Raw genomic sequence first — 13,079 nt, forward strand, 5'->3', positions numbered from 1 at the left:
CTAATTCGAAAAGATACATGCACCCCAATGTTCACTGCAGCATTATTTACAAGAGCAAAGATGTGGAAGCAACAAGTGTCAATCAACAGATGAATGGATAAAGAAGATGTGGTATATATATATATTTATATATATATATGCAATGGAATATTAATTGCCCATAAAAGTATGAAATTTTGCCATTTGCAACACATGGATGGACTTGGGGGGTATTATGCTTAGTGAAATAAGTCAGACAGAGAAAGGCAAATACTCTATATGTTATCATTTATAAGTGTAGTCTAAAAAATGAAACAAATGGATGAATATAACAGAACAGAAACAGACTCACAGATATGGAGAACTATTGGTTACTCGTGGGGAGAGGGAAGGAGCAAAGTGCAACATAGGGACAGCAGATTAAGAAGTACAAAGGACTATGTATAAAATAAATAAGCTACAAGGCTATACTGTAGAGCACAGGGAATATAGCCAATATTCTATAATAACTTTCAATGGAGTATAATCTATAAAATTTTGAATCACTATATTATGCGCCTGAAACTAATATTGTAGATCAACTATACCTCAATAAAAATAGATAAATAATAAATTAAATATTTTTTAAAAAAAATAAACTTACTTAGAACTCAAAGTCTCCTTTTCCCATAGGCACAAAATCCTCTGAGTGAAACAAAGCAACCACAATCACAAATATGGCTGGTAAGTTCAGACTGGAGGGGAACACCCAAACGCATGACAATTAATGACAATTCCTCAAATACAATTAGGAGCTATCAAGAACCTGCAGAATCCGGTGTCCTGTTGGCATCTCTGGTATGCTAAACCCACAAACCAAAAAACATTTCAACATGCCTCTATTTCAGAAAGAAGATCCTTCTCCACAAAACACTGCATCACCAGACAGCTTCAGAGAAAGGTATACAGTGAGAGGGAGAGAGAGAGAGAGCAGGGGGTGAGAGAGTAAGATGAGGGAAAGCGGGTGGGAGAGAGGGGAAGAGAGAATGGGGGAGCACTTCTAGAATTCACCCGTGCAAGCTGTTGAGATGAAGGAACACGGTTTTGAGGTTCAGCTAGAACTAATTTCTTTAGGTTTTGCAAAAGTTCAACTCTCCAGCACTTCAATTCCAACTCTTAGTATTTCCCCTTAAAAATAACAATGAGAGGGCTTTTCTGGTGGCGCAGTGGTTGGGAGTTCCCCTGCCGATGCAGGGCACGCGGGTTCGTGCCCGGGTCCGGGAGGATCCCACATGCTGCAGAGCGGCTGGGCCCGTGAGCCATGGCCGCTGAGCCTGCGTGTCCGGAGCCTGTGCTCCGCAACGGGAGAGGCCCCAACAGTGAGAGGCCCGCGTACCGCAAAAACAAAAATAAATAAATAACAATGAGAGGGGAAGGGTGGAGAGGCCTTTCCAATTAGATCTATGAAATGAACTAGAACTTATATTTGGAAAGTTTTCTGATAAATGGAAAATGGCTTGGACCTGAGAGAACTTACGCACTCTCACGTGTGGCATCCATTACAGGAGAAAGACTTCAAATGCGTGGTTGCGGCAATCAAGGCCACAAACAAAAGACATTCAAGAGAACAGCAGTTGAAGCAAAAGGTCTCAGTGGTACATACCTTAGTTCCTAAACGGCGACACCCCCCAGGAGGTGGTGACCCTCTCCTCGAATGCACTGTCCTCCCAGAGTTTAGAAGGCAGACAGATTCTTACTCTGCCATCACACTCTGAAATCCTTTCCGAAGAACACAGGGTCATTTAAGGGAAGAGTTACAAAGCCTGGGCTCTCCCATTTCTTGAACCGAACTCGGCTTCAGAAGACCACCGCCGCATCCGCAGACAGGAAGCAGGGTCAGGCTCCAAGTGTCTCTGAACAACATCTCTTTCTCCGGTTTAAGCGTCCCAGAAAGGCTATTCCCTAGCATCTACTCCCTGACTCTCCTTAAATACCCTTTTCTCTGGTTGGTGTCGATAAAGAGTTTGATCAGGGAAACCTGATCGAGACTGCCGTTCCCTGCAGAGGTGATGAGCACTTATTCAAAGCATGTGGGGAAGGAACTCTGTGATCTGCATTCTCAGCTTGGTTAACAGCCTCACCCAGCAAAATGGCCTTCTTACTTTACGGCCTTGCCTCATTTTTGACCCCAAACTTTTGTTCATATCATTAACTGAACTTGGCTTCAAATCACCTCTTAGTGAAGGCCAGCATTCATTATTACACCTTAATTCTTTTTAATGCACCAAAATAGATGAAATAATTCAAACTGCAAGTACCATGTCAGCCATCTCACCTGTTCCTCGTTGAACAGACAGGTTCACCTGATAACCCTTCTTACTTGGATTTCTCACTCAATTCCCTTTCCCCCAAGAGATCAACAGGGCAAAAGAAAGATGACCTGACGGACTTGAAGGGGAGTCAGGAAAGGGACATTTTAACACTCAGCTGGGCCAAACTTTCCTGTGGTTGGATTCTCCTAAACAGAAGAAGGGGTGCTTATGTCAATCTCCTTTTGCCCTGGAAAGTCCTCTTAAGTAAATTCAAAATTCTAAGCAACAATCAGAAGACACAGGGCTGAGATCTTCATGCATGAATCTTTCCCTTCCTTCGCCTGCTTTTGCGACTGCACAGCTCAGAACTCGTAGTGAGGTTGCCTCTAAGGCTCCTGGAAAGACTGTGAAGGTGGGAGAGGAGGCCGCAGCTCCGAGACCAGCGGCTGGGCAGCCTCCTCTCCCTGGAGTCCTGCTTGGGTTCATCTGACCCTTCCAGCTCTGTGCTCTCTCAGTGCCTCTCCCCACAGGTATGGCTTTCTCTCACTCACACAAAGAACACTGAAACACTTACCTAGAGAAGACCAGGAAGGAGCCTGCCAGATGTCATTCAACTGCCAATAAAGCGCCCCCATGGTGTGCCCTTCTCCATGCACTATCTCGCTGCGACTGCGGCGGTAGAATTCAGTTTCTGTTTTGACACACTGGGCCTGCATCACCTGATTCAGGGGAAAACATTACAACACAGGTGTTTTTCAAATGAACTTATCTGCAAAACAGAAACAGACTCACATATAGAGAACAGACTTGTGGTTGCCAAGGGGCAGGGGGCGGGTTGAACTGGGAGTTTGGGACTAGCAGATGCAAACTACTATATATAGAATAAACAACAAGGCCCTACTGTATAGCACAGGGAACTATATTCTCTATCTTGTAATAAACCATAATGGAAAATATGAGAAAGAATATATATATATATGTATAACTGAATCATGTTGCTGTACACCAGAAACTTACAACATTGTAAATCAACTACACTTCAACCTTAAAAAAACGATTATTCAAAAAAAGAAGCTCAGTCCATTGCAAGATTTAAAAAAAACACAGGTGTTTTTGCTTGAGGTAGGCTGTCTAGATCTGAGAAAATTATAGGCTTGAATAAATTTGGGAATTTCACTACCATTATATATACCATCATTATACTAGATCTGGAACCAACCCCTTAATATGAGAAGCTGTTGTCTATAGCAGCTGGGTTTGGGGAGAAGCTTGGTATTGGGCTTAACAATGGGTAATCAGGTAATCGTGGAAACAGGATGGTGTAAAAGGTTCTTTGCCAACGATAGTGGAGGCAATGATGGAAAACAAAGACTGTGATTCCAGAGCAAATGCTATATGCAGTCAAACACTAAGTTTTGGGCAGTGATGGGTTTTACTAACACTTTCGTGGCTATTAAGAAAATAGTTTATTAGAAAAAAATTCTATAGAAAAAGAACTATATTATGACTCTGATACTGTCAAATCCCTAACCCCTTTCTTCTAGTCAAGCAATTGTTTTTTATATGATGCCTTTTGATAATGTAAAACTTCTTATGAATGCAATTCCTTCGTTATAGCAGAACAGATGGTAAACTGCAACAAAGAGACAAGTAAATTTAGTTCTTATTTAAGAGGCATGAAAAAACTTCATGCAAGACCCTTAATTACTTAATTACCAAGGAGAACCTGGAGAGACAGAGCTGCAAGGATTCCCCAGTCAGAGGAAAGGACGGCCTTAGAGTAGGGTCTGGATTTTCACAGAGGAGGAAAAAGAGGGATGCATATATGGCCACTAGAAGACCAAGTTCAGATGCCTTCCTAAAACACTAGAAAAGCTCCAATGAAGCGAGACCTTTAGATCGAGGAGAGCTGGCTAGTGAGGAAGTCGCAGATGAAGTTACAACTTACATGAGGCACAGCTGTCAAACTCCAGAAGGGCAAAGCGAGAAGAAATCACGGCCGTTCAATAAAAATTTAATAAACACTTACAGTATGTGTCGCATGCTGGTAATGGTAAGCCCCACCCCCAGCAAAAAAGAGACAGCCCACCCTTGTGGAGCATATTGGCTTGTGTAGAAGACAGGCCTTAACCAAAGAATCACACAAATATATGGAAACTTTAAACAGTAATGAGGGCTAAGAAAGAGAGGTGTGTGATGTTAGGAGCCTGGATAGGAGGGGAAATGGGTCTAGCTGACGAGGGAGATTGGCCTCGAAGTACAGGAAAGAGAAATAGAGAGAGGGCAGAACGCTGCAGCCAGAGAGGACACATGTGGTGAAAGGAGAATGCACAGCAAAGAACTGAAAGAAGGCCAAGGCAGCCTGAACTCAGAAAGCCGGGAGCAATGGCAGCAAGGCTGGTGGGGATGCAGAGGCCAGACCTGGGAAGGTTTGGGATGTATCCTAAAGGCAACTGGAAGTCACAGGAAGCTTTTAAGCTAAAGGGTGAAGTGACCAGACTTGCATTTGCAACAGGTGCCTCTGACCACTGAAAGGAGTCAGGGGACTAGAGGGCATTCGGGGAGACCATCTAGAAATCTATTATAATCTTCTAGGCAAGAGATGATGTTAGCTGTGAGCAGGTAAAGAAATGCCCTTTCCATTCAGGAACCAGGCCACTGGGAGCACAGCCGTGGTAACAGGCAGATAACACTCTAAAGAAAGTAAGAATCTCACGAACAGAGTGGCAAGGGTGCCAAGCTCAAAATGACCACAGGATACTCTCTGAATATATTAGTCTAGCACTAAGTCAAGGAGTGAAATACGAAAAATAGGCCTAAGATCTATGATCTTTAACAGTCAAGTTAATCTGCAGTTATGAGATAGGCTGGGACCTGGGACCCCTTACCAGAGTGCTTGCACCTGGACAAACGTCTCCTCAAGCAACAGAACGCAACGAAACTATACAGGACTAAAACCAACCGCACACACGCACAGTGGGAGCAAATTATGAACAATAAGATACAAAAAGGCCACAAACCAACTGCCATTTCTGAGGTGTCGGAAGCAAAAGCAGGGTACTGCGCGTGATTCCTGCACGCAGCACCACCAAGGGGTGCGCAGACCACCTAAACTACACCTCCCAGCCAAGCCACCAGTCCACCTCCAGCCTCACCCCCTTTAAGGAGCCAGGGAACCAACGGCACCTGTTACTTGTTTTCGCTCCCTCATGCTGCAGCACAAGTCCTGATAAAGTCTTGCCTGAAATTCTCCTCTGGCCTCCTATCAATTTCTATGGATTAAGAGTCCAAGGACCTGGGTGAGGAACAATTTGATAATATCTGAACTTATTTAAATCACCTCAGCCCCCAAAATAACGTCCCCACCAACCAAGCTAAAATTGTCCCATGGGCACAAAATCAAGCCAGCCACAGTCCCTACCCTGCAGCACACACACCCGAGGCACTGAACAACAACAAGTCTCTGTTCTCATCCCGAGATTCCTGAAAAATCCGCTAAGTCTTTATGGACGGTGTGTAAAGGGATCACAGGAGGAGAAGATGAGGAAGCCCTCATCACACCAATAAGGAACACACGGGGAGAGGTATTCTGATCACCAGACACTCCAGAGGTGCTAGCCGAGCCCTGACAGGCCAAGCACGGGCATCAAATGGCGACCACCATAGACACTCCACTTTGGGTGTCGGCCAACAATTCTGGAACTTCCAGGATCTGAAGTATCTCCAAAGCCTGGGCCATTCCTGATACACCAAGGAAGCCAAAGGACCTGCAATATTCTGCTATGGGACTTGGTTCAGCGTGGACCCACGAGTAGAATGGAGGGAGGGGCGTCACTCAAGAAGTTTGGGACTGGAATCTGTTTCCTTGGATCCAGATTTATAAAACAGGGTGAATAGGAGAAAAGTACAAATCGGAATTTTGAGGTGGGGAACAAAACACCAGTGTATACCAGAGTAGGAAATTAAGTCATCTCTTTCAGGCAAAAATAAAAACTTCTAGGACAAAGCCATATCTATTGAAACAGTCATGCTTGTGCTCAGTTGGATCTAATCCAAAGGACAATTAGATATTTTACTGATGGGCTTGGTAGAGGTGACCTGCATTTTCTTCACGGTGAATTTAAGCTTCTTTTCAGGGGGAAAACGTCTGATGAGTGGCAAATTTTTTACAACGCTCCAAATTCCTGCCTGATCTTTGTTAACATATACTGTAACTCATATACGTTTATAATTTTGTATTCTACTCTGACTTAATTTTCACATGTGTACATTTCCATGTGATGCCCTGGCATTTTCTATATATCTCTGTGCTCTAAATGGTTCCACAGTTATACCATAGTTTGATGAATCATTCTCCAATAATTTTTCGGCATTTGAATGGTTTGCAGATTTTTTCTTTAAATACAAGAGCAAAGAACATTTTATGTCCAAATTAATTTCTTTGCCTCTTCTGTTGTCTCTTTTGATAATATATGACACATTTTAAAGTCCTTGTTGCATCTTGCTATATTAGGTTCCAGTCAAGAGGCTGCCATAAACTGCTAGCCTCCAGGCAGAACTCAGCCCCACGCAGGTTTTAATTGGCTCACAGAGCGGGAGCTTTTTGTTTCTTCTTGTTGTCATTTAATGTCTTAAGTCAGGGCCTGTATGCTCCATTTTGCCACAATCCCCAATATTCAGACTCTCATCCATTTAAATTACCTGTCTGATCCCTACAAACATTTGAGTTTTCAGTCCCTGAACTATTTCAATTCTCAGAACTACCTGCAAAAAATATTTAAAATATTTATTTCCGTATATCTATTCTGACAATTTCCCAGTCCGGACGCGCAGGTTCAGCGGCCATGGCTCACGGGCCTAGCCGCTCCGCGGCATGTGGGATCCTCCCGGACCGGGGCACGAACCCGCGTCCCCTACATCGGCAGGCAGATCCTCAAGCACTGCGCCACCAGGGAAGCCCTCCTAGCTGTAATTTGCCTTTTCTGGTTTAACAGGTAAACATTAGCAATCCTTTTAAACTTAAAAAAAATTTTAAGGCAAGCAGGACTCCTAAGCCTTGCTAGGAATGAAAGGAAAAGAGCACTAGGCAAGCTCTAACTAGTAGCCTATCACACCTGAATTTAGTGTGAAAGTGATAAGCAAGGCTCTTCAGTGCTCCGGGTTCTGGCACGTGCACCACGCAGTACCCTCCACAGGCAGATGGTGCCACGCCTATAACATGGATCTGGGTTTATCCAAACCAGTGGGTGCTAGTTAGGGCTAATGAATGACACCTCTGTTCATAAAAATGCAGAAGCCCACTATCCATCTTAAAGGGAAAATGTACAGTCCTACTTCCCTGGGGGAAAAAAAATCTCTGCAACTGCCTCTTTCCCTTTAAGAACTGTACCTGTATTTATAGATTCTTGCATCTTTTCCTAAAGAAAGCAATCTTTCTATATGAGAAGGATAAATGCTTAGTCATTTCCTAGGTTACTCAGTCCCACTGTTAGCAGACAAATCTAATTTTAGTTCCAAAATATGCCTGTTTTCAGCAGCTTGCTTGATTACACTTATGAAATCAGTCCCCTTAGAGAAACATGGTATGGGAAAAAGAAATTGGACCAGGACACCAAGACCTAGGTTCCAATTCTAGCTCTGCCACTGTGATGAAGGTTGCTGTCTACAAAAACCCATTCTCCCCTTCCTCCAGAGTGACAGAGTTGTAGCTGGGCTACATGCTCAGAAGCACACCCTCTACCCTTGGAACTAGGAGAAGCCATGTGATAAGTTCTCCTGATACGATGGTATTTATATACTTTATTTACTTAAAATTATCCTGACAATAAGAACCTTCCAATAAAGCCATTTTTTAACTGGATATAATTCATACTATACAATTCACTTCTTTACAATTTATAATTCACTGGTTTTTAGTGTAGTCACAGGTTGTGCAACTCTCACCACTACCTCATTCCAGAATGTTTTCATCATCACCCTCTAAAATCTGAACTGGTTCGTCTGTCCCTGCTCATTCTTCTCTCTCCTCTGCTTCTGGAAGCCACTCGTCTACATTGTCTCTACGGATTTGCCTATTCTGGACATTTCACATAAGTGGAATAATATAATGTATAGCCTTTTGTGACTGGCTTCCTTCAGTTAGCCTAAAGTTTTCAAGGTTCACCCATGTTGTATTATGTACCAGTATTTCAAACCTTTTTATTCTGCTGAATACATTTCATTGTCTGGATAGCCACATTTTGTTTATCCACTTATTGGCTGATAAACATTTGGATTGTTTTAACTTTTTGGCTATTATGAACATTTATACACAACTTTTTGTGTGAACATGTTTTCAATTTTCTTGGATATATACCTAAGAGTAGAATTTCTGTGTCCTATGGTAACTGTTTAACTTTTTAAGAAACTGACAAACTTTTCCACAGTAGCTGTACCATTTTACATTCCCACCAGCAACATCTGAGGTTTCTAACTTCTCCACATCGTTACTGTGACGGTTAACTTTATGGGTGAACTTGACTGGGTTAAGGGATGCCTACACGGCTGGTAAACACTATTTCTCGGTGTGTCTGTGGGGATGTTTTGGTGATTCAATAGACTGAGTAAAGAAGGTCCGTCCTCACCAGTGTGTGAGCATCATCAAGTTGGTTGATGGCCTGAATCGAACAAAAGGGGAGGAAGGGTGAATTCTCTCTCTCTTCTTGAGCTGGGACACAGCTTCTTTTACCCTCCGACACTGGAGCTCCTGGTTCTTGGGCCCTGGAACTCTGGGACTTACACCAATGGCCCCTCAGTTCTCAGGCCTCAAGACTCAAACTGAATTATACCACCGGCTTTCCTGGTTCTCCTTCTTGCAGATGGCAGACTGTAGGATTTCTCGGCCTCTGTAATCATTTCAGCCAATTCCTATAACAACTTTCCTCTTTTATATGTCTACATATATCATATTGGTTCCGCTTCTCTGGAGAATCCTGACCAATACACTTACCAATATTTGTTATTTTCTTTTTTTTTTTTAATTCTAGATATCCTAGTGGACATGAGTGGTATCTCATGTGGTTTTGATTTGCATTTCCCTAGTGACTAATAATGTGCATCTTTTCATGTACCTATTGGTCATTTTCTTTGGAGAAATGTCTCTTCAAATCTTCTGCCCATTTGTAAATTAGGTTGTCTTCATTATTGAGTTGTAAGAGTTCTTAATATATTCTGGACATTAGATCCTTATTAGACATATGACTCGCAAATTTTTTCTCCCATCCTGTGGATTATCTTTTCACTTTTGTGATAGTGTCCTTTGACACACAAAAGTTTTTAATTTTGATGAAGTCCAATTTATTTTTTTCTTCGGTTGCTTGTGCTTTGGTGTCATATCTAAGAAACTGTTACCTAATCAAACTTCACAAAGATTTACACCTATGTTTTCTTCTAAGAGTTTCATACATTTGGATCTTTAATCCATTTTAATTTTTGTATATGGTGTGAGGTAGAGGTCCAAATTCATTCTCCGACATGTGTACATTCGGTTATTCTAGCACGATTTGTTCAAAACACTATTCTTTCTCCATTTTATTGTCTTGGCACCCTTGTAGAAAATCAATTGGCCATAGATGTATGTGTTTATTTCTGGACTCTCAAGTCTTTTTAATCAATCTGTATGTCTGTCCTTATGCCAGTACCACACTGCCTTGATTACTATAGCTTTGTAGTAAGTTTTAAAAGCAGGAAGTGTTTTAAACTTGTTCTTCTTTTTCAAGATTGTTTTGACTATTCTTAGTGCCTTGCATTTCTATATAAATTTTAGGATCACTTTGCCCATTTCTCCAAAGACGGTAGTAGGAATTTTGATAGGAGCTGTGTTGAATCTGTAGATCAATTTGGGGAGTTCTGCTATCTGCGATCTGACACAATATTAAGTCTTCCAATCCATGAACACAGAATGTCTTTCCATTTCCTTAATTTCCATCAGTAATGTTTTGTAGTTTTCAGTGTGCAAGTCTTATGTCTCTTTAGTTTAAATATGTTCCAAAGTATTATATACTTTCTGATATTATTGTTCACTTAAGTTCATTTTCAAACTTTTTATTGCTTAAAATACAACTGATATTTGTATATTGATCCTATATCAATAGGACTTTAGCAAAGTTGCTAAATTCTTAGTTCTAATAGGTTTTTAGGTAGATTTTTTATGGTTTTCTATATATAAGATCATTCATCAGCAGATATCGTTTTACTTCTTTCTTTCCAATCTGGATGCCTTTTATTTCATTTTCTTGCCTAATTGTGCTGACTAGAATCTCCAGTACAATGCTGGATAGAAGTGACAAGAGCAGGCATCCTTGTCTTGTTCCTGATCTTAGGGGGAAAGCTCTCTTTCTTTCACTATTAAATATCATATTAGCTATGGGTTCTTCACAGATGCTCTTTTTCAGGTCAAGGAAGCTCCTTTCTATTCCTAGTTTGTTGAATTTTCTTATCATGAAAGGGTGTTGGATTTGGGATAGTGATTTTTCTTCATCTATTGAGATTATCATGTAGTTGTTTTTCCTTTATTCTATTAATATGGTGTATTACATTGATTGACATTCATATGTTGAACCAGCCCTGCATTCCTGAGATAAATCCCACTTGACTGTGATATATAAACCTTTTTATATGCTGCTGGATTTGGATTAGTATTTCGCTGAAGACTTCCTTCCTTCCTATTATTTCACTGAAGACTTACTTCTATATTCATAAGGGATATTGGTCTGTAGTGTACTTTTCTTGATATGTCTTTGTCCAGTTTTAGTATCAGGATAACAATGCCTTCACAGAATGAGTTAGGAAGTGATTTTGCCTCTTCTATTTTTTTGAAGAGTTTGTGAAGGGTTGTGTTAATTCTTCCTTAAATGTTTTTTAGAATTCACTAGTGAAGCCATCTTTGAGGGAAGTTTTTGAATTACTAACTCAATCTCTTTAGTTGTTAAAGGTCTATTCATATTGTCTATTTCTTCTTGAGTCAGGTTTCATAGTTTGTGTCTTTCTAGGAATTTGTTCATTTCATTTAGGATATATCACTTGTCACAGAATTGTTTACAGTATTCCCTTATCACCCTTTTTATTTCTGTAAGGTCAATAGTAATGTTCCCTCTTTCATTCCTGATTTAGTAAATTGAGTCTCCTCTCTTATTTTCTTGGCCAAGCTAGCTAAAGGTTTTTCAATTTTGTTGATCTTTTCAAAGAATTAACTTTTGGCTTTGTTCATATTCTCTATTGTGCCAAATTTCTGAAGTCTTCTTCACTTAACAGTTAAAAATGGATGTTATAATTCAACCAACCACCTCAGTAGTTATAGAATTTCCCTTATCTCAATTGCGAAGAGATTTAATATTATAGTTTTAAAAGCAGAAACCTGCTCCGTTCATTGCCCTGAGAACTTGGGAAAAATACTTAACCTTTCTGAGCCTCTGTTTCCTCATGTCTAAAATGGAAACAGTAACAGAGATGTCTAGAGATGTTAGATTACATGAGAAGGTATACAAGGCACCTTCCTGCCCCAGGGCCGGGTGTCTGAGTAGACACGCAAAGAATGCTGATTTTCTGCTTGACTGTTAAATTACGTGATGCATATAAACATAATACACTAGTGTATAATATACGATGTTACTAACTTACCTTCATTCCCCTCCTTTACCCATCCTACCCCCAACTTACAAGCTCAGCATGGCCTGGATCCCCATCACATCTCAGTGCTGTTTACCAAACAAGACACTGTTCCAGGGTAGCAGGTGTCATCAACACCTGAGCCTACAGCATAGCCTGCTTTTTTTTTCTTAGTTCTTATGATCAAGTAACTTGCAACATGGGTAGATAAAATGGATCCCTAAAGACTCTGAGTCTCTCAAGGACATACCAAACTTCTAGCCCTCATTACATGCTCAACAAATATGTGAAGAATAAATGAAAGCACTAGAGGGGGCTATAAGCTAAGGGGTTAGTAACGACTGTCCGTAGCCCAGCTTCCTCTCTAGGATGCTGGCAACAGATTTGTTAGTGTAGACAGTCCTCAAACTAAGCAGCGAGGTCTTTGTGACACAGCTTAAGAGACTGTGCCTACAGACCTACTAGAGAATGGACTTGAGGATATGGGGAGGGGGAAGGGTAAGCTGTGACAAAGCGAGAGAGAGGATATACACTACCAAACGTAAGGTAGATAGCTAGTGGGAAGCAGCCGCATAGCACAGGGAGATCAGCTCGGTGCCTTGTGACCGCCTGGAGGGGTGGGATAGGGAGGGTGGGAGGGAGACGCAAGAGGGAAGAGATATGGGAACATATGTATATGTATAACTGATTCACTTTGTTATAAAGCAGAAACTAACACACCATTGTAAAGCAATTATACTCCAATAAAGAAGTAAAAAAAAAAGAGTGTGCCTAGGTATGTAGGTTATTTGGAATACAATACAACAGGTTAAAGTAGGAGAATGAAAGGTGGGGCAAGATTATTTTGGAATATTAGAAGAATTAAAGAGGTAAGAGCCTAAGTGATACCTTTGTGGTTGTAAGATAAAGAGAAGCTAGGGAAGGATCTAAATGTAAAGAAACTTACTGCACAGCTTTCTCTGCCAAGATTTTTCTGAAAGTTGCACACAAAATAAACTGCTTAACAGAATGTCTTAGAAAGTGGCACACAGGCAAATTCTTCAGAACAGTATGACAGATTATGAGAACAAGATCAGGGGCTGGCAGTGGGAACAGAGAAAATGGACCAAAGAAAGGTTTTACTTCTTATACACAGGTGAAAGATGATTGTTCTAATATCAAAGT

The 13,079-nt window shown here is 41.1% G+C and overlaps 1 protein-coding gene across 9 annotated transcripts in view; it reads right to left on the reverse strand.

The window, feature by feature from the left end:
* The window catches only part of MANBA (mannosidase beta), a 144,897-nt gene that overhangs the window by 44,872 nt on the left and 86,946 nt on the right, over window positions 1-13,079 (reverse strand). For all 9 annotated transcript variants that reach the window (XR_007476922.1, XR_007476923.1, XR_007476921.1 and 6 more), the window contains one exon: window positions 2,845-2,989. Coding sequence is in view for 1 of the 9 variants with exons in the window: in XM_004263572.4 (XP_004263620.2) it covers window positions 2,845-2,989 (145 nt within the window). In the remaining 8 variants the exon portion in view is untranslated. The remainder of the gene's footprint in view (window positions 1-2,844; window positions 2,990-13,079) is intronic.

Source organism: Orcinus orca, chromosome 4 (genome assembly GCF_937001465.1).
Source record: "Orcinus orca chromosome 4, mOrcOrc1.1, whole genome shotgun sequence".
In the NCBI taxonomy this organism is placed as follows: domain Eukaryota; kingdom Metazoa; phylum Chordata; class Mammalia; order Artiodactyla; family Delphinidae; genus Orcinus; species Orcinus orca.